Source organism: Pelobates fuscus, chromosome 5 (assembly GCF_036172605.1).
Source record: "Pelobates fuscus isolate aPelFus1 chromosome 5, aPelFus1.pri, whole genome shotgun sequence".
Lineage (NCBI taxonomy): Eukaryota > Metazoa > Chordata > Amphibia > Anura > Pelobatidae > Pelobates > Pelobates fuscus.
In genome coordinates this window covers 30,061,457-30,088,842 of record NC_086321.1, presented here as the reverse complement: position 1 = coordinate 30,088,842, position 27,386 = coordinate 30,061,457, and the positions used below count along the sequence as shown (strand labels likewise).

The 27,386-nt window shown below is 38.3% G+C and overlaps 1 protein-coding gene across 2 annotated transcripts in view; it reads right to left on the bottom strand.

Annotated features, from left to right (window-relative positions):
• Positions 1 to 27,386, bottom strand: part of ARB2A (ARB2 cotranscriptional regulator A) — a 395,986-nt gene that overhangs the window by 182,981 nt on the left and 185,619 nt on the right. For both annotated transcript variants that reach the window (XM_063453692.1, XM_063453693.1), the window contains exon 7: positions 14,928 to 15,146. In XM_063453692.1, coding sequence (XP_063309762.1) covers positions 14,928 to 15,146 — 219 coding nt within the window. The remainder of the gene's footprint in view (positions 1 to 14,927; positions 15,147 to 27,386) is intronic.

Genomic DNA, 27,386 nt, shown 5'->3' with positions numbered 1-27,386 from the left:
ATCAGAATAACAAATATCTGCATAATTGTTAATCAGTTACTCATCTCCTCCTCTACCTGCTTGGACCAGGCACATTCTACCAGAGGGATGGAACACCGCATTCATTCAGTGTAACCCTGGATGATCCCAGGAAGAAGGATCTGGAAATTACAATATGTATACATCGCACATTCTATTTTAAACAATGACAGCTGGATATAATTGACATATTTCTTTTATAAAACATATTGCTGTCTTTTGATTGACAATATAAGTTCCTAGAAATAAACTAGATAGTCTTTGCAATTTGCATTGACCCACATTTTTCTTGTATCTGAACAATTCAGATCTAAAAAACTGATATCATATTTTTTTCATCCCAGCTACACGACATTGAAAATTCAACTAAGAGTTAGCATATTTTTTTCTTCATTACTGCTTGGCTGAGTCACATTACTTTACTTTCCAGGACAGAATAGACTTTTGAAATACAATATTTGGGATGTGTCAATCATTAACCAGTTGAGTCTATGTCACATATAAGCACATTTTCATATTGTCACTAAATACACAGCTGCCTTTATAGCCACAATTAACATTATTCTTGGCTTTTCTTGTACAATATATTAAGTCCCTTTCCCAATGATCTGATGACATTTTTTGCCTGCCGGGTAATCTCTGACTGGTGCTCCATCCATTGGTTATGCATTTTGCACCATTGAACTTGTTGTTAGGACCTTGTACATGGAACCTTTTTATGACAAAGACTATGGACTTGTGTAGTGAAGAGATGTACTGTGGACCTGCAACATCCGAAGACGCACACACCTGTGTAAAGTATTTATAGACTAAACTCATACTGGCGCATATTAGAGAAGATCTTCCATAATATCATCATCATACCATTTTTTGTGCCACTGCCACTATTTACTCATTTCTTTCATTGTCAATTCAGGGCCTTTGTAAATTATCAGGGCCTTTGTAAATTATGCCTGTCAGGCGTCCTTTTGGGTTTTAGCCAATGATACTCTCACCTTTGTCTCAGTTTACATTCCAGCGGTGTTCATCCTGGATCCAGGTCTCTGAAATACAGACTTTGGCTTGTTACAGTTACACTTTTATCTGCTTTTGATCATGCCTTCTTTTTGGCTTGGTCCAGTTTAAGTTATTCTACAAGTTGCAGATAGTTTCCACTCACTTCCGAGCGCATTAGTCCAGATTTTTGCCACGTTCCTGGAAATAAACTAGAAACATACTGTGGTCCACAGCCTGGCCCCAAGCTTGGCACTGTCTAACTGGCACGTGTGTAATTCCTTCTATTAAATCCATCTATGTCTCCAAACACTTGGCTCACGTTTTAAGCATTTTTCCTCTGTAATGCATTATTTGATTTCTAACATCCTGACATAATGAACAATAGAAACGCATTACTGTATAAATCTCCCTAATCTCCAGAAGAGGATAATTTATTATTTGTTTTAGCATCAAAATTTTGAGAAGCATACTCCAATCTCAGCAAATCTCAATGCAAACCAGGACTATAGAAAAAGAATCAGCTCCGAACAAAAGGTTTAGCGACAGCAAGAATTCTTTTGCTGTATAAAGATTATCAGAAGCAGACTGTCACACGGTGACCTTGCTGGCGTCTAGCTAATCTGACAATATTTTGTAGCGTATTGTTTCAAATCAATAACCAATTAACAAAGTACAAAAGAAGTTGCACTCTTTCCGAGGTTCCTTGTTAAAAAATGGCTTTTGGTTACACATGGGCTGAAAGGTCACTTTTATGACATATCCACAAGTCTTTCAACATCTTGCCATTGTCAGATTACATTACTTTTAGAAATTAATTGCAGTAAGTTAAAAACACAAAACCATTTGCTACAGGCCGCTCTTATAATGGTATGATGAGTGTTGTTTTGATATCAATTTGTATCTCAAGCACCCGAAGATATCGTAATTCTTGCAGTGACCTAACCAGAAGATTGGGAGCAGGAATCTAACTTTAGAACCTAAGGGGATCCATGTTTAGTTAAGATACCTACAGATAATTAAAAAGAATATCAACACAGGTAGAGCTTGGAAAGATAGCACGATATAATAAGTAACACATTTAACTGATAGAGCAAGTCAATAATGAATGGAAAACATGTGCAGAAAACAATCACATCCGTGTGTGAACGCATGCTTATAATGTTATACCTTCTTTGCAGTTCTTTAGAGAGGTGTTGAGTGATAACATTACAAGAATATTAAAGAGATACTGTAGTGCCAGGAATACAAAACTGTATTCCTGGCACTACCGATCCCTCTGCCTGCCCCCTCACTCGCGCCCCCTACTGTCCAGTAAATAAAGGGTTAAAAAACCTTTATTTACATACCTTATGCCAGCGCCGATGTCCCTCGGCGCTGGGTCTAAGCTCCGCCCCTCCTGTCCCACGATTAGCAGGGTATAATGCGCGGCAAATGCTGCACTCGCATTACACCTCCTCATAGGAAAGCAGTGAATCAATGCTTTCCTATGGGGGGAAATCTGATGCTGGAGGTCCTCATGGAGAGTGAGAGGACGTCACATGTCAGATAACGGACCAAAAGTCTGTTATGATTCTAGAAGCCCTCTAGTGGCTGTCTGGTAGAGCTGCAATTTAAAAGGGACACAGCACTCAAACAACTTCAATAAGCTGAAGTGGTCTGGGTGCCTACAGTGTCCCTTTAAATAGATCTCTCATGAATAAAGTCCATCAGATGAAATCTAAACTAAAAGTTTACTACAATTCTAAGGGTAGATTCTTATTACGAACAGGGATTTACCATGTGATAAATACACAAAATGGAATTCTAATGTAACACTAAATTATAACTATTTCAATATAAATGTCAGCTTAGATTTGCCAACAGGTTTTCTAACCTCAGAACCATCAGGTCCCTGCCTCCAATATTGAGATTTGGAAGATCCAGCTAGGAGCTTCCGGTAGCTCCCCTGAACAAAGCACTGCAGTGCAGGGTCAGCGCACTGGCTGAGAATGTCAGCTGACTGCTATCAGTCAATGAGCTAAGTGCTAGACCGCTAGGCTCAGCTCAGGTAGAGCATGCTGCAGTGCTTATGGTACTTTAAGTGTTTCTTTAAATGGGCATTTTGTGTCAGGCACAATAAATAGCTGCAGGTGATGTTCAAATAACTTCAATAATTTGTGGCACATGATTGCAAAAGAAAGATAATCAATTCTATGATTGGTGTTCACGACTTACTGCTAATGGTCAATACATTCAATGAAAAATAAACTGCTGGTTGGGTCTCTTTAAATATATGCTGGGGCTTGTGCTTAAGGGCACAATTTAGAGATCAGTCAATCTACTCACGGTGAAAGCCTGTTTAATGGAAATAAAAATAAACAGGAAAATAATGCCACTGGGAGAGCTGCATCTTTTTAATTAGTGACAATGTAGCCACGTTCTTTTTATAGACAGTTTCTATCCGAGAAATCTCCTGAAGTTAAAATTACCATGGCTTTACCACTGGGAATCACATATTTTCCATCACCATGTATCTCCACAGTTAATATAATGGAGCAGATAAGATAATGAAGGTAAGTAGTGATTATCCACTTGTTTATTCCAACACGGAGAAGGGAAGTGGCCGTGGTGCTGAATGGTCCTTGGAGGTTACAGCCAGTAAAGAGAATCAGGTGATCAACTGGCACTGCAGCTGACGTCCACACAGGAGGAAAGAAAGGGGCTACGTGTGTGTAGCTATTTACGAACAGACAGAAGTTCTTGTATCTTAGAGACAAATTCCAGAATGCTCGTTCATGCAACCCAGCTGCCAACCATGTACATTAAAACAAATGACTGGGCAAAGTGGGCATATAGATGTATTGTGCATGTCCCAACAGCTGTTTGTTTACTTTGATGAGAAATTAGTGGCGCATGGCTGAAAATGTTAAGTCCTATGTTCCTATCCAGGTCTTAAAAGTTACTTGTTACTACAAGTTTGGAAGGCCCATATCACATTGAACAGGGATGACACAGGGATGAATAGGGATGACACTCGCCAATGGCTAGAAGCAAATGGAAAGTGTAAATCCTGTTATTGAGGAAGCACTCATGTAAAGTCACAAAGTGCATGCACTCAGTCATTCACTCTCCAGGACATACTGGACCCAGGACATACTTGAAAACAAGAGAAATTTCAACGTATCCTTTCCTGGTAAAATATTTTATAAATAAATAAATAATACAATGGGAGGCAGCTGATATAATTCAATTTAAGGGCAACACAAAATCAGAAATTAACTTTGGATTCCCAACAATTCATGCTTTAGAAAATAAACCTGAAAGCAATTAAGTAGCTATTCTACACATGGCATGCTTTTAAAGGACTGCTTCTTGTTAAGGCCTACCAGTGACCATACAGTATCACTTAGATACAGATAAGGTGTTCTGTGTGAGTAGAAGGTGATAAATGAAAAATAATTTCAGAGACAAAAAATGTGGGGATCAAAATCGACACCTGTGTCACCTAGCACATAAAGGAGGGGTGTGTTACTTGTCGTTAACCACACCAGTCCTAATGCAAATCTGGTCACAGTGGGATTTAGTTGCTAAACGCAGCATGTACCTTAAAATCACTGAAAATCAGAACGGCCGCTACATAGATAAAAAGCCCATCAACATAGATTTACATATATTATAAGGCTGAGCATTTTTCATTTTCTTACAAGCACACATAAAAATGGTGCCACATTGCATATTTAATCAGGCACTCAAATAGCAGTGTGAAGTATAAAAGGTAGAATATTCAAAAACATGGCACCGGGTACAGTTAAAGAAACAAAAGAGAGAGTGTTAAAAATAATTAGCACGGAATTAGTTGAGAACACTGTACAAGGCTAAATGACATAGCGGAGAAAGCTAGGTCCTTCAGATTTCTTTCCCGATTTATGACAGACTAAACTCTTGCAAATGCACACTTCTATCAGACCTAAGGAGACTTCCTTTGTGTGTTCATTCAGTATGAAGGCAACCAGATGTTTTTACCATCTGTAGTCTTTGTGAAATAAGCTGGTGGGTCTCCATCCACTTCTCGTTGGGCAGGTGTGCGCGTAGCAAAATCACCATCATAATGTGTACACAGTCTGACAGTCTGCAGAGAGCAGGGAAAAAATTCGATCTGCGGGAGCTAGGAAGGTTTCCTATTAAACCGAGCAGGAAAGTTCAGCGTTCCAAAGACAGAGATTAGAATAAACTTGGGTTCTCACTTCCTTGGCCACACTGTGCATGTTAAATTCCGGAATTTAGGGCACAGGAATTCTAAGATATCCATGAAACACAAAATATTGCTTTTTAAAAAAAACAAAAAAAAAGTTGTTGAATCTCTAATGTCATTTTCAGCCTATTTCTAGTTAAAACTTCTAAATATGCACAGCTGAAGGAAAGGAAGAAATAATAACAATGCCCATGTAAAAGAAATTGTTCAAATACATTCTTGGATTAAAATATACACTTATTTAAACACTTAATTGGTTGAACATTAACCGGCTCGCCAGCTTTTATAGTGACATCTGCAGGATCCAGTATGCGACCAAATGCTCTGAGCCAATGGAGGAAGCTTAAACATGTGGTCCGTCACACCAATCCTCCCACTTACTCTGTTTATAATGGGATGAGTGTACATTTCTTCCCAGAAGATGGATAGCTTGTAGCACACCCACCTTTAATAGTTTTAATCATGGGAGGATTCTGCGAATGTCTGTAAGTAAACTTTATTTTAGTTTTCAATGTATGAAACTACTTACAGAAGCTATTATTATTATTTTATTATTTATATAGCGCCAGCAAACTCTGTAGCGCTGTGCTATACAGCTCTCACAGAATACTGCAATACATGTAAAGCTATTACATATATTTTGATATCATAAGACTTGGAAAGTCACTGGCAGCAAATACCACCAGACCACAGTTCATTGAAAGACACTGGCAGAGAATACATCCAGGAACCAGTTCATAGCAGGACACAGGCAGCGGGTAGCTCCAGTAACCAGTCCATAGCAGGACACAGGCAGCGGGTACCTCCAGGAACCAAATCATAGCAGGACACAGGCACAGAGTAGCTCCAGGAACCAGATCATAGCAGGACACAGGCACAGAGTAGCTCCAGGAACCAGATCATAGCAGGACATTGGCACAGAGTAGCTCCAGGAACCAGTTCATAGCAGGACACTGGCACAGAGTAGCTCCAGGAACCAGTTCATAGCAGGACATTGGCACAGAGTAGCTCCAGTAACCAGTTCATAGCAGGACATTGGCACAGAGTAGCTCCAGTAACCAGTTCATAGCAGGACATTGGCACAGAGTAGCTCCAGTAACCAGTTCAGAGCAGGACATTGGCACAGAGTAGCTCCAGTAACCAGTTCATAGCAGGACATTGGCACAGAGTAGCTCCAGTAACCAGTTCATAGCAGGACATTGGCACAGAGTAGCTCCAGTAACCAGTTCATAGCAGGACATTGGCATAGAGTAGCTCCAGTAACCAGTTCATAGCAGGGCACTGGCACAGAGTAGCTCCAGTAACCAGTTCATAGCAGGACACTGGCACAGAGTAGCTCCAGTAACCAGTTCATAGCAGACATAAGCAGCGAATACCTCCAGGAGCCAGTTCATAGACACAGGCAGCGAGTACCTCCAGGAGCCAGTTCATAGCATACGCAGGCAGCGAGTACCTCCAGGTACAAAATGCAAATGGTTGCAAGCATTGTTTATACATACACAATATTCATATACAAATTAATCAAGATTACTACAAGCCACTATTTGCTTATGTAAGAGTTTCACTGTTCCTTTAACATCTAATGAATAGTGTGCATCACTAAGCGACAAGAATAAGCTTCAAAATATGGTCAATTTAAAACCCTTGGGCACGGGAGCTGAACAGCTCTGCTCTAGGGAAAGACTGCCTGTACATGGCTAAAAAAAAAAAACTATCTAAAGACTAAAACAGAGAGCTGCTATTTATGGAAAATCGCCCAATTAGACAGTTGTTAAGAGGACTACCTCGGGGTTCTTCCTTTGGTCCATTAATTATGCTGCAGTGGGACATTTAAAGCGGTTGCTTTAAAATAGAAATCAGTTAGGGGAATCCTTAAAACACCAGTGTCTTCCAGGAACTGGAGATAAACAATCATAAAATAAAATATATTCTGCGCGCACAGAAGTGTTCACACTAATCTCACTAAAATATTTTCTGCTGTGATTCAAATTCTCATAACATGATGAAATGATTGAGAAAGACCAGTTGCTAAAGACACATTTAAATGAGGTTTCAGAACCAAATAAAGTGGACTTATTATTCTATATTAAGACACAAAAAAAAAACATTTAATTTATATGATGTGTTCCTTATAGATATCACTGCCCAGTGGCACCAAATGCAATTGTTTTAGTATCACATGCGAATTACTCTGGAGTTTCCTCTGTTCTCCAGGCTTTCTCTTGTCCCTCTAAAGGAATTTAATTCTCCAATGCTGTCCGTTCTACTGTTCTGGATATGGCTATCCAGAAGAATTTGTCATTGATTGAGCCTCTCCTGATCTCCAAAACACGTTTCTCCGATATTTTTGGCTTCCTCAGTTGGAAATATTGGAGAAACGCGTTTTGGAGATCAGGAGAGACTGTGGACATTTATCCTACCTTTGGTATCTTTATATATTAATTTGTTTTTATAGATTTGAATTTGTTTTAATTGTCTAAATAAATTTGTGGAAGTTACACTAAGTCTCAATTCCTGACAGACCTGCTTGTCCGAAGAAGGGAGGTGATCCCCACAGTGGCACACTTGTGGTTACACTGAGATCCAAGTTCATTGGCTCTCAAATAGATGAGCAGAACCTATACTGCATATTCTGTGTGTATATATATATATATATATATTGCTTCTACAGTATCACACTAGGAACTTTTTCCCCATTCTGCTTTATCCCTTTATCTGAACTACCCCAGGATTAAAGAAGAGGTTCAGGTTATAGTGACTGGAGATCACTGGTACTGTCCTTCCATTCAGCAGTAAACTGTGTTTAATATCTTAAATGCTAAGCAAGAATCCCCAGCAACCCATCCACTCTGTGCTACTTGGGCTACCCAACGTCTGAGCAGCAATGGGCGGCTGTGACTGGCTGACCAGGTGACCACTTTCAACCTATCACAGTGCCATTGCAGGTATGAAGTGGTATAACTACAAGGAAGTGTGTAATCTCTACCTTTGTCATACCTCCAGCAATGGCCCGGCTGTGGTGACCAGGGACCCTCATTCACTGTTAAACTCCTCTAAAACACTGCATGAAGGGACAGCGTCAGAGTATTTCAGGCAATAGAACCAGTAAGATAAAACTGGTATTATGCCAACAGTGTCCCTTTAATGAGACTCACTTATCTGTCAACATTATGTCTGTCAATTACTAGTTAAATATCCTATATATAATAGAATGTATAATTTTAAAGTGCCACAGAAAGTGTTGGTTCTCTATAAATGCTTACAATAACAGTTATAATAACACGGCAAATAAACGAAAGGTCAGGCGTTGTGATTTCACTCACATTCCCATGGCAAAGGAAAAGAAACTTTATGACTCAGTTTTATTGCTCAGATTAGCAGAGTTTTCAAAGCACTGAAGTAGAAAATAATTTAAATCTCAAAAAATGCATCCTGTGGCCAATTACGCTTACCTACAGCCGCAGCACATTAGTCAAATGCACATTATCCACAAGTTTAGTTTAACAACTTACAGAGTTGAAAATCAATCAATCTACTGGATGGCGGTAAAAAAAAATAATATTAATAGTCACTTCATCCGGTTGTAACAGGAAGGTTAGTGTTGAAATGTGTTTTTTATTTGCTAAACATATATTTTTATGGCTTTTCGTTTCAGCAAACTGGGCTCAAATCATGATGAAATGATCCCTTTTTAGCTTTGCATCCTAAAACCAGGTGATAAAGCACTCCGTTTATTCAAGACTCAATAATGGTGTCAAAGCGCTATTTCGTTGATAAACGGTACATCCAGGATTGGCTATTAGCATTATTTTGCAGTGTGTTGAAGGGCTATGTTTCTTCCTATACATCTTTTATGATCCATGACTAGTTTTGCAGAATATACTTTTATTATATTCAATCACCGTGCTGTTGGAGGAAAATGCAACACACTACTGAAAGTATGAGCCAAATGCACACACAACCGAATAATTACTCTTCTGTCGTCTGTGCGAATGAAAAAGGAGCTTAGTATACCCTTTTTGAATCAACTGTGGCCATTTGTCATTCAAGGGCCACCTAAAAGGGCAATAGTCGTGCCACCATGAACTGTGTGTCACACATGGACAATGGTCATGCTGGAATCTAGGCATCGTGCTACAAAATGAATAAGCAATGTTGAGGTTACAGTTTAAGTTTAGAAACTAGAGTCATGGCAGTCCTTATAAGAGTTCTCTCGCTTGTTATTAACCGAATGTGTGATCATGGTAGTATGCATGGCTTTATACATCTCACATTGCAACCATCCCGGTAGTTTTCAAAATTAAAACCGTTCGTCATCAAACCAAGAATTTTAGAGTAAAAACAGGCAACAATCTACTATTCCCTAGTAGATTCCCAACAATTTCTTGTTTTGTGTATGAATTTTATATTTAAGGATAAAGTAGACAAATTTAGGCAAAAAAAAAGGCTGAAAATGTGGAATTCTCTGGCTGATTGCGAGCAATCCCTGATCTTGTCTATAATCATATTTTGTCAGGTACGTTCTACATCTGTGGAGCCTTAACCCCTTAAGGACCAAACTTCTGGAATAAAAGGGAATCATGACATGTCACACATGTCATGTGTCCTTAAGGGGTTAAAGGGACACTCCAGGCACCCAGACCACTTCTGCCCATTGGAGTGGTCTGGGTGCCAACTCCCACCACCCTTAACCCTGCAACTGTAATTATTGCAGTTTTTTATAAACTGCAATAATTACCTTGCAGGGCTAACTCCACCTCTAGTGGCTGTCTACTAGACAGCCACTAGAGGGCACTTCCATGTCTCTAGCTTCAGTCTCGCCCACCATCCGACGTAATGCAGAGGAGGAGCAGCAGCGAACCGAAACCACCGCCGATGGACATTGGCGGGGGTCTCAGGTAAGTCACTGAAGGGGTTTTCACCCCTTCAGCAACTGGGGATTGGGGGGTGGGAGGGAGAGGGGACCGGCAGTGCCAGGAAAACTGATTGTCTTCCTGGCACTAGAGTTTCCCTTTAAAGTTGACAAAGAATAACCATATTTTAAGCTCTGTAACAGTCAGGGGTGTACGTTTTTGCCATCCGAGGCTTATGTATGTTATAGGTAAAAGTCAATACCATAAGAGATTTGTTTGTTTGCATTAGGCGGTATTTAGTTATATAAAAAAAAAAAAAATGTAAAGTGGTGTCTTCTTGGGAGAATAGGGAGTTGTACAATCAGACAGTACAGTAGACACAGGTGCAGGGATATGCATGGTTTTATCTAGGGAGCTATCAGCTCACAGGGGGTAATGCATTGAACAGCGAAGGTGGAATTACACCTTTTGTAAATGGGACTCCCAGGTGCATTGAAATGCTGGTGGTAGAGATCATTAATCCGCTGTAATTTTGTTTCATTGAATGAAAAGGTGAATGGCATGGCTGTGAAAATATAATTATGTTTTCCTTAAGCATATAGCCAAAGTGGAGATCATTTTGCACTAGGTGCTCATTATGACCGGCCTGCCGTGCTTTGAGCAGCTTTTTCTTTTGTTGAGATTAACTGACAAATGCTGTGAAGTTGCAGTAAGAGGCTGAGCAGCTCCATTAACGGGAAGCAGAGCTGGCCCAGGGTGACACAGAACGAAGAACTGCAGCAAAAAAGTTCACCAGAGAGGTAGCATTAGGCAGTAGGTGTATTCTCCATCTGTTAGCATATTCCAAATTCCCATGAACCTTTGCCACCAAAGACCACAGTAAAAAAGTGTTCAAGGGTCATGGGAGTTGTAGTTTTTGCCAACTGCCAAAGACCTGGTAATAGACCTGCAGTATGGGGATGACGACAACTATAACTGTTTGATGTTCCGTTTGTATGTGGATTTCATTCTACAGGGCAGATGTGTACTCAGCACTGCACACCCATATTTTCCAAAATACTATGTACTGTATCACACACTAGGTAAAGAATTGTCAGGCTATTACAAACCTCCCAAGTGAAGTGTGCTTTGAAGGAGACAGTCTGTCCTTGTGACCTAAACCCCTGTTTCATACTCTTTTCAAACGTCCTCTTTCAAAGAAGCCAAAAAGCATGCATCACATGCCAACAAAATATACCCATTGGTATATTATTTAATTTAATGTGATTTATTTATTAAACACTGATCTGTAGTGAGTTGAAACTCTCTCTGCAAAATGTAGGCAGAAACAGCTGATTTAATAAAATTCTCTGACTTCAATATAGTCACAGTTTGCTCCCCCCCCCAATTGTTGCACTTTTATGTTCACTTTGCTGCAATTAAACCCCAGTGTATGTGTTACATTGTATTTGTTATCTTCTATGATGGATTTACCATACGAGTGGATAACAAAAGTTCACTTTCAAGATGAAGCGATTGTTGCCCGAGCACCTACTTACATGGGTGGGTGCCCTTGACCCAAGGTCCATCACACCGTTTGTTTAACAGGTTGCAAAGTGCAAATAGGGTCCCATCACCCCATACAATAATTCTGTGTAATTTATAAGACGTACGGACAAAAAACTGCAATCTATTTGGCCGTACACCTAATAAATATGCAAAACTGATGTAAAAACACAAAGTGCTGGACACTGCACAGTTCACGGGGTGCAGGCTTTTTTTTTTTTTTTTTACCTTACTCCTTCAACTGGATACTCATGAATATTTTTTATAAAAAAAAAAAAAAGTTATGTAATGAAAAACCGACCATAGAGGGGAATAAAGCTAACAACACGAATATCAGGTCACATACAATTTCAATGCGTGCGTGCCCATGGCTACATTGTAGCAGTGAAAGTATCATGCCTGTAACAATCCCATACTGCTCGCATTACAAAGATTCTCAGTGTCCGAGAAGGAAATGGCAAGGGCAATGTGTTCTAATCACTTCACAGCATAAATTGCAGAGTATGTCATTTCTTATAAGCGTCTAAGAGGAAAGGTCATGTTGTTATTTGTAAATTAAGACAAAACAAATCCCATAAACTCAACGTTTGGATGACTTGTGAGGGGCAAAAAAAAATAAATAAAAAAAACAAGATCCATAAAAACGCATAGCTTAAAGATTCAATAAAAACCAAAAGATAGGGAACTGAAAACGGATTTGCAAAATGTAGGCAAAAATACCTAACTTGGAAAACCTTTCTAACTCCACGAACGACACCTGGGGGTTCACTACATTGAGAATTGTTTGACACAGAATGTAGCTGAACTAAAAAACCGAAGAGAACCCCTTCCCCATTTGTTAAAATATTCTAATCTAAAACGGTTTACTTTCTTGTCATTCTCCACATTTCCCGGATTAGAGAATAAAGCACTCTTCTTGCATCTTGGATATTCTGACCAGTATTTTGCAGATTGTTTACCTGTGTCCACAGAATATTCCTTATTTTAATACCGCTCCATAAATGATAGCTTCATCACATTTATTTGTTTTTGCATACTTGATATACAGCAGTGGACATATGGGAAAAAAAAAAAATTATGTTTTTTTTTTTTTTCTTTGCCAAACTAGGACAGAACACAAATTTAAAAACGATCTCCAACGTTTTTTCCCTGTGGCAGCGTATTTTTTTCACATTATTGCATAAAATCCTTCAAAAAACAATCACACTATATATTGTCTGATTCAAAACAGATATTGGGGGGGTTTAAGGCCATGACCGCTGCAGACTAAAGCCAGCAATTTGTAATAACACAAAGGCAAGCTGTCATTATAAAATGATGGAGTCCCATTTAGGGAGGAGAAACAGTTTTTAACCATTTGTAAAACATGCAAATAATAGTGACATTTTCATAAAAAAATATATATATATATATATATATTTTAATATTGCACATCAAACCCACAAATTGTCTCAGCCTACAAGAGTTTGTGCATGCTTTCAACTACATTCTGAAACATGCCAATTTTAAAGTGTATGACAAAATTGTCAAGACTATTCCAGCTAAATACGGATAGTTAGCAGTTATACTTTTACTCATTCAAAAACAAACTTCTGTTCGTGCTAACCATTGTACATCCAACCTCATGTTACCACAAGATATTTATGGAAAATTAACATTTCACTTGCCTTTCAATGAGAATTTGGGGCATTGGGCTGAATTCGGAATATAACGAAGAGTTGGAGATGGGAAGTAAAAATTAAGAAAAGTTGCATGGATGTTGGGGGACAAGGGGTCCTGTGGTAAACACATTGTAGGGGTCCATGTGCCACCTTGGTTCTAAAGAGCACAAGTTAGAGCATTAGAAGAATTGCTTGGAAAGACCAGCACAAAGTGTCAGAGAGCAGATGTGAGGATTTCCATCAATAAGGTACAGCCTATTTGAGCACATTCCCAGATCCTGGCCAGGCATGCAGCAACATATTCTAAAGATACTTTTAGTGAAACAGCTGTGAGATATCTTACAGGATATGGTTGCTTTCCGTTAGAGGCAGCAACCTTTGCAACATTATTGGAACCTTTGCATGCTAGTTCAAATCTGACGCAAAATAGATACGCAGATACATATCTCAAACATTTAAATAGTGATGTTTAAATGAACAAATCGATGATGTTGACTGGTTAAGACAATCGGTGGAGCTCTTTCCAATACAACATCTGAAGAGTTGCACTCAATAAAGCAATTAACACGACAAAAACAATCCATAGACACATTTTCAAAATACTTTATAGAGTAATAGACTCTTTAAACACCGTCTGGCTTCTAGAGGATCAGGTTTTCCACTGTCATTACAGCCAAACAGGAGATCTTACTGAATGGCAGATACAATAATATACAAGAGGACAGAACTCTTACTGCCTGTGCGGTGGCATAAAGGACAATTTGTGCTCCACTTGGGGAAATGTTCCCACGCAGGGTCGGTTGGATAGGAGTTGGACAAGACACAGGCAGGGGTGGGATATGGCGGTTACTTTAGACAAAGTGGTAGTGTCTGCAGGATGGGAGGTAAGCATTTAGTCACCATCTCCTAGTGCTATTAAACATTTATATTCATTATAAATTATATATTCATGACTTAACGAGTTGTTCGCAGTTATAGTGCACTTGGCACGGCATGTTAATATCTCTGCGTAAGAATCAGGCCATCTCTTGCAATTTCAGCCACTGTACCTGGCTATGGCCATCACAACCTATGGCCTCAACTCTTGTGGCAGAAAAACTGCACTTTGTGAGGCACCTAACAAGCAATGCTAGACAATCCTGCCTTTTACTCGGGCATTGCCAGACACTTATAGATCTGGGAAGACTTATTAATGTAGGAATTATCCCACTAAATGATATTAAATGGATTTATTATTAAAGGGTTACTAAAATCCCTTTTGTTTTTGTAAATATATAATCTTACAATTTAGAATGCCCTATTAGGCATTTCTAATTAGATCCATCAAACCCTGCTCCTGTTATAAAGCAGCCATTTAAGCTAAAACTCATCTTGAAACCTTGAAACCAGCGCCGGATGAAACTCCCAGCACTCCTATGCACATTTGACACATACACGTAGGTGGTGGTTACAGTCGAGCCATACAAAGAAGAAATAGACTCCCTGGTTATAAAGTGATATTCCACACCGTGGAGTACTAAATTCCGGTATGACAGAAATTGGTAAGACAAGAGTTTCACAATGCCAAAGGACTATTTGAATGGCAGTAGATGATATAATATTGCACTGTATGACGTGACTTACTCTGATATAGAGCTGCAGGGTCTCCTTTTCCTTCTGGGGGTTCCGGTACTTCTCATAATCCTTCCGTTTCTTTGTTTCTTTGGGAATTCTTTCTCGTCTTTCCCTCTTCTCTGCTGGCTCATCTGAGCTGTCTGGTGAAGGCTGCTGTGCTAGGGGTTTGCTCTTCTCCACTTCAATGTAGTTTTCATTGGGATTCAGGACAATAACTGCATAGTTTTCCTATAAACAAAAATAGCAGTAGTACAGTTAAAAATGTTGTGTCTCTAATTTCAGAGTATGTAATGCATTAAAGGGAAATTACAAAGCACTGTTTACTCGCTCTAATGACGAGAAGTCATTCTCTTTATATTAACAAGTTTATTGATCTTTTGGAGAGACGGGATTAACTCTGCCACCAGAGTAAAGAATAGATTGCACAGGTATAGAAGGGTTTTTCTCAAAGTTAAAACCAATGAATACAATTGGTCAAAGATGGCTAGAACAGAAATATAAATATATATATAATACAGCTAAATTTGAAAGATTGGTAGCCCTTGGAGCACATCTGCAATGTCACAGCTTTCTATTCTAGTATTACATGCCCCACAACTGCTACGCGGAACCTTTCCTGTTATGCAAGGGCCATTGGCCAAGAAAGACCACCAATAATCTTGAATACTTCTAGCAAATGTGAACACACTGTCCCTGTATGTCTTAATCAAAAAATATGAAGCTAAGTTGATTTTCCTAATATGCCATTCTATACACTACCTTTATTAATACTGGTATTTATAAAGGTCCAACATTTTCCACAGCGCTGTACAATCAGGAAAGACAGACAGCACAGTATAGACAAATACTCTGCACGAGAAAAAAATGCTTCCCCAAGAGTTTTAATAAAAATTCTGCACCTCTGACCCTCTTCCCATTGGATATGTGTAGTGGTCCCACAAAAAAATAACAGAATTGTTAGAGAAATCTTTGACACATCCAATTCCTTGCAGAAGTGGTGATGTATCACACTAAATTCACACAAAGTCATTATATAGGAAATTATAACTCTGTAGACTAACCAACCGATGTCCAACTTAACGGAAGCTGTAACGTTTCTTAAAGAGGACACTAGATATATAGATGTACATTTTAAAATCTGTCACGACTTGACTGTTTGACTTAGTATGTATAACACTAAGAGATTGTTTAGTTTTTATGTACACAGCCGATTGTCAACCTTTACAACATTTTAATTCCCAGAGATCTTAACAGGAGAATGTGAAGATGGTACTATTGGTGGGATCGTAATAGGAAAGTATGAGGATTCTTTCCACCAGGATAGGCGAGATCTTAATAAGAGAGTGGTGAATTATTTATAGGGATAGCTGGAATCTGAATAGGAAGAATGCAGGGAAATTATTACTGGGATTGGTGGGATCTTGATTGGAAAAGTGCAGATAATTTTTAGCTGGGATAGGAGATATCTAAATAAAGAGAGTGCATGGGAATTATTATTGGAATGAGGAGATCGTGGAATGGAATTGTAAGAGAGGGTAGGGTATGTATTATTGGAATAGGCTGGATCTTAGTAAGACATTTAAGGGGATTTATTATTGGAATAGGGTGATCTTAATAGTAAGATAAGTCAGGAAAAGTATTATTGGGATAACCGGGAATTTCAAGGGAAAAGTTATAGGATTTTTTTACCATGGTCAGTGGGATTTTAATAGCACAAATACGGGTGATTTACAAAAAAGAATGGTTTTATCAGTTAGGTTGGATATTAACAGGAAGAGTTCAGGGAATTTATTTTGGGATAGAGGGCTCTCAACAGGAAGCAACTGAAATCCACCTTCTTCAAGGACATCTCTGCATTAGCTGGAAATGTAACCCCCATAAAGAGCAAATGCTACATATTGTTGGCATCAAAATGTGGTTCTTGTAGACTTTGCACAATAATGGATCACTCCATTATTTCTTGTTGGCAGCTCTATATTTTCCTGCAGTAATTAAGTGACTCATTCCACTTTGGGATACGATCTGTAAAAATAAATTGTTATGACATTACAGCCCACCATTGGTCGTTTTGTTACCAAACTCAGCATTTTTAACCTGTGTTTCCCATAAACTGGGGTGAAAAGTCAAATGTTAGAGATTTATCTCTGGGTAGAAAGAGTAGGGAAAATAGAAGTATTTTTAGTTTAGTAATACCGTTAACCCACGTAATATATTTTACTACATGGTGTATGACTAATACAGAAATGTACAGAATATAAAACTTTAATTACCTTCTATAAAATAAAATAAATATCTGCAGTGAAACTTCACTCTGCACCAGCTCATTGGCATGTGACACATACAACATCTGTTCTTTATATTGATCGAGAAGAAGACGAGCAGTGAAACAGGAGTACAACATGTGGCAATTATGATCCATACGGGAAAAACTAAATTTATATGTTATATATTACAAAAAAATAATCACACTCAACCACTTGCTAGATCAATAGCCTTTGCGTTTTTCAGGAGTTTAGTAAAAATACATACTTCTATCACTAACCTTTCACTTTTTTTTGTCAATAAAGATTTTAAACCTTCTTGATATGCCAATCATCCTTTTATTGCTTGGGCATTGATCTTCATAGTTTACTCATATGAAGAAGACTAAACATTGATCTGTACAAATCTAACCAGAAAGCTCTACTTTCATGTTGAATGTAAGGGTTGGTACAAAGCCAAGCATCTATATGACACAATGATAACCCCATCACAGAATATTACAGGGCTCTAGGTCTTGTATCCTGGGTCAGGACACACAAATTGGTCCTCACTGGTATTTATCAAGCCCCTAGCATCGACCTACATTAAACCGTGGTTCTCTCTACCCAGGCTAATTCTACATTGGACAATATTTAATTAAGGCATTCAACAAAAGTTATTCTTCAGTTAATTATATTACATTTGAAGAATGGGTCACTGAGCAAAACCTCTATTTGGGAAATGGATTGCGAAGCTAATACAATGCACAGAATTTGTGTCCCAGGCTAATAAATAAATAAGAATTGCTACACTCCGCTTCAATGACCATGAATAATTTACACTTCCTCATTACCCATATCAATTCTGCCCAATCAGGACAGCATGGAGACTGACTCTGCTAACTCACCTATACCCCGGACCTCAACACTAAGTTCTGAAAAGTATCTTTCACATTTAGAGAAAAACAAAAAAACAAGTCTAATATTATTAAGCGATAGGTCCTCTTCCCCACAGACTTGGCTGCTCTATATCTCTGCTGGTGGAGCCCTGGAAATTAACAGTCAGAATGACTTTTTTGCAACATAGAGACATACAGAAATTAACTTTTTGCTTCCAAATTCTATAAAACAAAAAAATACTCAAAGACCTGGAAAAATACCTCCCAACATTGAGAGGTAAAAATATATTTAAGGGATGGAGGAAGAGGGAGTTGTGGGAGGTAGTGTGCTGGTGGTAATGCATGGCACACCAGAGGTGGTCAAGTTCAGTGGGTTTACAAGAAGCCCTTCAGGATTAGTAAACAGGGAGTTCTATGAAGACCAGCACTACAGCAACTCTCCGAATATGGACAGAAGTGCCCCGGGGTAGCCGTGCACAGCCACAAACCTGTTTAAAGAAATGCTTCATTACTTTTCAGGATCTTTTATTTGGAGTCTTCGGAAGCAGAACATCATAGCAAATACCAAGCACAGCAGGAGACAGGTGCAAAATAGTGACTGCCCTGCCACTACTGGAACCGTTGGTGGTGGAACAATGACTAGGGTCATACAATGTTTAGATTGCACACTCAGTTTTACACTGAATTTATCTTGTGCACAGCTTTGCTTTATATATTGCTTCTGATTACAATACAAAGGAGAGTGGAGTGGAGGAGTCAGAGTTAATGAATGTTAACATTTTTTTTTACCCAAAACAGATAAAGATATTCACTGTAAAACACATCCTTGTTATATTACGATATTTTATCAAAAAATGGCTGACCCTCATTAGAACCTGCTTGGCTCAAAATGCACAATGTATATACTTAGAATCATGACAATCATTTATCAGTGTGCCACGTCCTGACACTTTGCAAACAGCTTGTGGGGGAATAGGAAATTACTTTAATAATTAAGAAATCAAAACCAGGTGATTATCATTATGTGAACTCGCTAATTAGAAGGTATGCAGGGCATGTCATTTCCTCTCAGTTAGCTGTAGGTGTATTTGAATTAAATATATATTCATACTAAAAGTTGAAATAGGACAGCTGACGCTGATATTTTATCACATTTACGTTAAATATCCAAATGGCTTTGCTCATTAACATTTATAGCGCAATATCTACGGACAGTGAACTAAATCACATTATAAAACTGCTGCTTTAAATAGTTAACTTTTTTTTCCCTCTAAAAGTATCAATTACGTCCAACTTTCCCCCATAACTACAAAAGATCAAGGTTATAAATGCTGTAAAAAATTCATAAAGCCATTTGACTTTATGAAATTATGATTCATTGCAGATTTTTAGTTCCCCTTTGCCTGAAACTCTGCTAATGGAGAGACTCTAACAAGACTCTACATACCGGGCTGACCAGAGTAAATCAGATCTAAACTAACAAAAGACAAGTTTATTTGGTCTGGCTGTATTCTAATCTGTAAAGCCATTCAGAACATCTTGTACCACATTGTTGCGAATGTCAGGTAGACAGATTGTCATTTGGTGCAGTGCTACAGTTGGTCACACTTGGCTTGTTGTTAAAATGACATTGGCAGGAAGTTTCATGCCCTCCGCAACCCCTTTAACCCCTTAAGGACCAAACTTCTGGAATAAAAGGGAATCATGACATGTCACACATGTCGTGTGTCCTTAAGGGGTTAAACAAGCCACTAACTTTCTTAGAGATTCCTTTCTTAGTTTTCCTGCCATTAATGAAAGTTTAAAAGAGAAATGTGTACCGTCAGCCTGGAGAATCAGTATACGCTCAACGTATACATACATATTTATTAACCATGTGTTTCTAAGTCTGTTTTCCTCCCCATCTTTAAATTATGTTTTCAAGTTACTGCTTGTTTTATTAAAACTTTAAACAGAAATAATCACTTTATCCAATTTCATTTGATTCAGCCAGGAACTCGTTGAGATATGTCTGCCTACACTTGATTTACAAGAGGCGATGCATGCGCGCAGGCTCACAGCCAACATCATGTAGGCTCATATGCAGAGAAGTTTCTCTCATCAGCTTTATAAGTAACTGGTATCAAAAACTACTTTTTTTTTTATTATTCATTTGTGTGGTCTTTGAAGGTGACCCCGATATCTGCACCCATGTTTTGATTGAGTGCAAGTGCATTTGGGATCTTTTATTGTTTATAAGTAGCTGGCACTTGCCTATTTTAATTTTTGTTCATCAAATGCATGCAAAACTAGACATGGCTATTGTGCATCTGCAAATTGCTAGTTCACCTTTTGGATGCATGGCTTATATTACATTTTTGCATAAAAATATATCATGCATCATTTTAAAATTAAATAAATAAATAAATAAAAATCTTAATGATGAAATAGCTGTGGGTTCTAAGCCTGACCTTTGCCTTGAAGTGGTTTTCATCTCAGGTAAAGCACTGTGAGTCTGGTATGAAGTTTTTGTATATAATAAATGTCCAAATCATAAATATAATGTAAAGAAATTCAAGTGACACAATTAACACAAAGTTTTAATAACCTTTAAGACATACGATGATGTGAAGGAGTTTCTCATTCACACCATATGAGAGCCCTGAAGCCAGTTGTGTCAAATGCTTTCAATTAATTTTTATTATTTTATTATAGAGTGTTTTACACATCAATTATACAAATACATTTTTTTTAAAAACGTATCAAATTATGATGCGGGAAGGGATGGGGGTTATATATAACACTTCAAAGCAAGTGGTCTATGGAATGGACTAACTTTTTATACCCCATTATAATATCTTGTGCGATCAGCACTGTGGTGCTATAGTTTTCTATGGGTAGAGTTTGTTCTGGTTAGAAGCCTTTGATAGTGTTAAACATAGGAATTATATAGTTTTTTTAGCATAAATTTCTCTCACACAATTTCAAAACAAGTTTAAAAAAATGCGTTGGGCGCTTTAGATCAATCTAAGTCTTTTTATTAATATGAGCCCAAATACTCTTAGTCCTGACTTTTGTTATGGACCTAAGTTTCTATTATTAAAGATTTTATTTGACATAATACAATAATAGGAAATAATAATAATTATTATTATTTATATAGCGCCAACAAATTCCGTAGCGCTGTACAATGGGTGGACTAACAGACACATAATTGAGATCAGACCACTGGACGTACAGGAACAGAGGGGGTTGAGGGCCCTGCTCGATGAGCTTACATGCTAGAGGGAGTGGGGTATTAAATAGTTTGTTAGGGAAGGGTTTATTGAGTGCTTGGTAGGTCATTTTTGACAGTTGCAGGAAAGGAGTCATGGGGTTGGGGGGTGAGAAACCTGATGACAGTTTAATTGATCCGCTTTAATGAAGAAGTGAGTTTTCAAAGATTTTTTGAAGGAGTGGAGGCTGGGTGAAAGTCTGATTGAGGAGGGAAGGGAGTTCCACAGAATAGGTGCAGCCCTGGAGAAGTCTTGAAGGCGAGCGTCAGAGGTGGGGATCCGGGCAGAGGATAGGCGTAGGTCTTGGGCTGAGCGCAGGGGTCACGACGGGACATACTTGTGTATGAGGGAGGATAGGTATGTTGGAGCAGCATTATGTAGGGATTTGTAAGCAAGCGCCAGAAGTTTGAATTGGGCCCTATATCTAACTGGAAGCCAATGCAAATAATTATTTTTGATTACTCAGTGTGAATATTGGCTTCTTGTTCAGCAGTTTGAGTTATGTTTATCTAGCTATTCATCCGATAAACAGGATCTTATATAGAAACACATACCTTCATTTTCAAGAGCATTCTTTGTCTGTTAAAAAAACACAATAATAGGTCGCGCTGACTACAAATAAATGAGTAATAACAATGTAAAATAAATAAATAAAAAGATAAAATAGAACACAATCTAAAAGACACAAAGGAGAGGAATAAAAATATTAATATTAATATAAATATAAATCCACTTGCACACACTCTGACGGTGAGGAATGGAACAGTTATAACGAATAGTTCCAATACTTTATAGTCTGCTGGTATATTCCAATAAATTAGTGGAAGGCTTGATATGTAGGGATTTCCAATGAAGAAAAATGGATCCTCTAATTCATGGGGTGTCTTGACTCCGTGATATACATGGAAAGACAAAGCAGAGAAACTCCAATAGTGCAAACTGAGGACCAATAGGAGCAGGATAAATATAGGGGAGGTAAATTACTCACCTATTATTGAGCTTAAACTAGCTCAAGTATAGTAAGCGTTCAGTGGCGTCTGCCCCCCACTGGCGGGATAAGGTGAAGATAATTCCTCGGTATAAAAGAAGGGGGAGAAAAAACAACCAAATATAGTGCTCACTGTAGATATGATAAAAATAAGTTTAAACAGTAAAAATGCAGGTACTCACATATGGATGAGCAGGATATACTGCTCAATCTATTCGTTTGGGTGGTATAGTCCCCACCTAGGATTCTTTAGCAGGTATCAGCTTCACAGTAGTATAGGACCAGGTAAAATAAATAAATAAATAAAAAGAAAGGATATATGGCAAAATAATTCTAGGTTAAGCCAATATGCCTTTAATAAGATAATAAATATATAAAAACAGCCAAAACGCGTTTCGCCACACAGGGCTTTATCAACTGGCAATAGATAAAGCCCTGTGTGGCGAAACGCGTTTTGGCTGTTTTTATATATTTATTATCTTATTAAAGGCATATTGGCTTAACCTAGAATTATTTTGCCATATATCCTCTCTTTTTATTTATTTATTTATTTTACCTGGTCCTATACTACTGTGAAGCTGATACCTGCTAAAGAATCCTAGGTGGGGACTATACCACCCAAACGAATAGATTGAGCAGTATATCCTGCTCATCCATATGTGAGTACCTGCATTTTTACTGTTTAAACTTATTTTTATCATATCTACAGTGAGCACTATATTTGGTTGTTTTTTCTCCCCCTTCTTTTATACCGAGGAATTATCTTCACCTTATCCCGCCAGTGGGGGGCAGACGCCACTGAACGCTTACTATACTTGAGCTAGTTTAAGCTCAATAATAGGTGAGTAATTTACCTCCCCTATATTTATCCTGCTCCTATTGGTCCTCAGTTTGCACTATTGGAGTTTCTCTGCTTTGTCTTTCCATGTATATCACGGAGTCAAGACACCCCATGAATTAGAGGATCCATTTTTCTTCATTGGAAATCCCTACATATCAAGCCTTCCACTAATTTATTGGAATATACCAGCAGACTATAAAGTATTGGAACTATTCGTTATAACTGTTCCATTCCTCACCGTCAGAGTGTGTGCAAGTGGATTTATATTTATATTAATATTAATATTTTTATTCCTCTCCTTTGTGTCTTTTAGATTGTGTTCTATTTTATCTTTTTATTTATTTATTTTACATTGTTATTACTCATTTATTTGTAGTCAGCGCGACCTATTATTGTGTTTTTTTGCCATTTCTCTTTGAGGTTATTAGAGGGAACCTCATACCCATAGGTTGCAGCTTTTCATTTGTTCCCAGTCCTATTAGATCACTCAGCGCTGATCCAACACCTATCCTTTGTCTGTTAAAAGCAGCAAAGGTATTCATGTGTTTATTATTTATTCAGAATATCAATCAAAAGGCGCTATTTAAACAACAGAGACTTAAAGGGACTGCAGGTGCCACTGCAGGTCCCCTCTCCCTCCCACCTTCCATCCCCGGTTGCTGAAGGGGTGAAACCCCTTTAGTGGCTTACCAGAGGCAGCAACGATGTCCCTCGTCGCCGCTTCTTCCTCCGCCCATGCTCCTCCTCTTCATTACGTTAGACCTCCCCATAGGAAAGCATTTTTAATGCTTTCCTATGTGTTTTTTTTAGCGACGCTGGAGGTCCTCACATAGCGTGAGGACGTCCGGCGACGCTATAGCACAGAAAATCTGTGCTATAATCCTGGAAGTGCCCTCTAGTGGCTGTCTAGAAGACAGCCACTAGAGGAGGAGTTAACCCTACAAGGTAATTATTGCAGTTTATAAAAACTGCAAGAATTACACCTGCAGGGTTAAGGGTAGTGGGAGTTGGCACCTAGACCACTCCAATGGTCAGAAGTGGTCTGGGTGCCTGGAGTGTCCCTTTAACATTCCATTTCACATTGGTTGCAATATGTGACATTCTCTTTTCTAGTCACCAAAACATGAGATTAATTTCTATATACAACATTTATGCAGTGGTATGTTTAGATCAAAATAAAGAAAACGATGATCTAGTTTAAAGGGTTAGTCCAATGCACTGTGACCATCAGTGATTTGAAGTAGTATCCTCCTGCGGATCTTAGTTATCTATAAGTCAGCAGGAGATGATTCATATAACTAAATAGTTACTGTTGTAAAGTGGTGCCTGAAGTCCGCATGTGCAGCGTTTCACAATGAAACACTGCACATACAAAGCTTAAACCCATTGCTAACGGAGGTTTAACTCTACTTTTAGAAGTGTCATTAAGGCATCACTGACCAGTCTGGAATGAGAGTTCTGGCCTGGCTAATGTAAATTCTCTGCCAATTTCTATACATAGAATGTAATTCATTAGCTTAAATTCTCAGCCAATGAATGGCCACCAATATCGGCATCCAGCTTCTGAAACTCTGGGAAAGTCAGATCTATGTCACCTGCCATAATATACCCTCAGCGTCTAGTGGGAGGGGACCCAGTTAAGAGGGCAAACCATTATTGGGAAATGGAGCCAGGGTACGCCTCACTTCATAACCACAAAAGCAAGGAGTATGATAATAATGGATGATGGATTCAATATTCACATCACATAGTTTTCCAAGGTTGGCATATACAAGGAAACTACAACGGTTTCTCTACTGGTACTAACGCAGGCAAGATCATATTAAGTGTTTGGTAGACTACACAGAGGGTGGCAGCCGACTACAAGTTAAGAAGAAAATCAAAGTGTATATTCCAGCTTAGTTTTTACGATTGGGGGGGGGGGGGAGGAATTCAAGATAGAAATATAATGTTTCTATATTTGTAAAAACATTTCAACCATTGGTTCTTTATTAACGTTTGTGGCCAATCAATTTTAACGATAAATAAAAAATGGAATTTAGCTCTGAAACGGGCTAATGCAACGATCATGCTAGGATTTTTTTATTGATGAAATAGACGTTGGAAAGAGACCGTAAAAAAGGAAAGCTTGGCGATAATGACAAGGATGGCAAAGCATTATTAAGATTGGATTTCTAACAATAAGATTAAACAGAGGGGCAGGCCCAGAAACTGTGATATAAATCTGCCTTAACCCCTTAAGGACACAACTTATGGAATAAAAGGGAATTATGACAGAATATTTCCGTCATGTGACCTTAAGGGGTTAACATTTGAAACAGTTTGGAGTTTACTTTCGACCCATGGCAATAAGCATAGAGAATCAGCAGGAATGTTTTTTTAACATTTCTCTAAAAGAGGCAATAAGCAACAACTGCGTTAAATCTATGCAAGCTTTTAGAATATCCTGTGGAGTTATGCAAATGGTTTATCCACTGTCATAGTCCCGTCTTAACATTGGCCTAGTCTGTGTTATAACAGAGAATAGAAAGCAATTTTAATACAGAGAGTTTAGCTGGGGTAGTATTGCATAGAAGAGTATCTAAGGAGTGGCTCCAATCTTCATCTGTTTAATATGGAACTAGGCAAACAATGGCATTAGAAGGTCCAGGAACCACTTTCTGATGTTTGAGTAAGAAAGCAATCTTTTAGAAGAAAAAATGATGGAAGGATTTCGATTATTGAACCTGCATTGACCACAACATGAATGTGTAAATGCTAGATCCGTTTTGAAATTCTGTATTAATAGTGAAGGGGACATGATAAGATTTGAGAGGGTGAGTGCCTAGCTTAGAGCGTGGATGTTTCCATAAGGCAGAGAACATACACTCTATAGATGAAAGTGTCCTTCTGATCCTGGTGAATGAGTGGAAGTCTCTGAGAACACTGGATTGGAAAACTAGTGTTGGGAACCTTCTAATATAAACAAACAACTTTTTTGTAACTCAAGACTCCAAGAATATCAGTATCACCACTCTTGAAGAACCAGTTGAACACTCTTTATACGAGCAATTTCTGGCAATGCTACTCTCTTTATAAGTTTGGTATTTGGAACAAAGCAAATGAATTTTTTAATGTAAATCATGTTTTCTTTTTACAAATGAACAGATAAATCTCAACAAGTTATTTATTTCCAAATAGATATGGTGGGGAGAGAAAAACAGTCATAATATTTGGCTGTCCAGACACTTCATAGAGCCTAGAATACGCTCTATGAGGGTGTATCACAGAGCCCCAAAATGAATAAAAGAAGAACATGCATTGTGTATAAATGTATAGGAGTACAGTTCACTGGAAGAAAAGTCACAGTGCAGTCAGGGATCTCACATTCTCTCATGCAGGGCTCCAAATTATATATCAGATGTTTGTGGCTCTGACACTCTGTTGATGTCAAGAATTCTTACTTGATCAGAATGGAAAAACTGACAGCTTTTTGAAAATGTTAGAAAATTTGGAACCCATGAATCTCTTAAAGGTGAGGCCCTTGGTGGCTGTCGTCCACTCACCTGGCCTTGGCTTTCATCTTGTATCCTCTTTCTTTCCTTGCTTGCACAACAAATAGGCCCCATAAATACCCAACAGACTTCTATATATTATATGTTTTGGCATTCGGTCTTGTCCCGTGTTTTATTGATTTTTAAATGGCTGACTATCTGTCAATTTAGTCTTCTGTTTGTACGTCTTCAGGAACTGCATAAAACTTCAATGAAATGTTATAGGACACCTGTCATGCACAAAACTAAATTTACTCTTTTAAAAGAGCTTACAATTTCATCTATACATAGTGGTAGCAGTGTTACTACATTTGGCTGCTGTTGGCTGCCCTCCATCATTCACCCATATAGGTGGCGTCTGGGGGATTTTTCTGGACACTCGTATACATTTTTTATTGTTTCACAGTCTATACCTCTGGTGGGGGCCCACATCGAGGTCAGGTACTCTTTATATTTATCTCTTTATTTATATTTGTGTTTCTCATTTTTATGTTTATGTTTTTTATGTTTTTTCTCCAAACTATCTCCACTATTGATATACTTTGGAATTGTCTTTGATATATTTGTCTTTTGGTGTATCGAATGACAAATGCTTTGTGGAGATACTTGGAGGAGATCATTATTGATACAAATTGTTACATTTTGTTGTTTTGTGCATCCATTATTTGATTTATATCTGAGTATCCCTGTCTGGTTAATTTTGCCACTGAGGG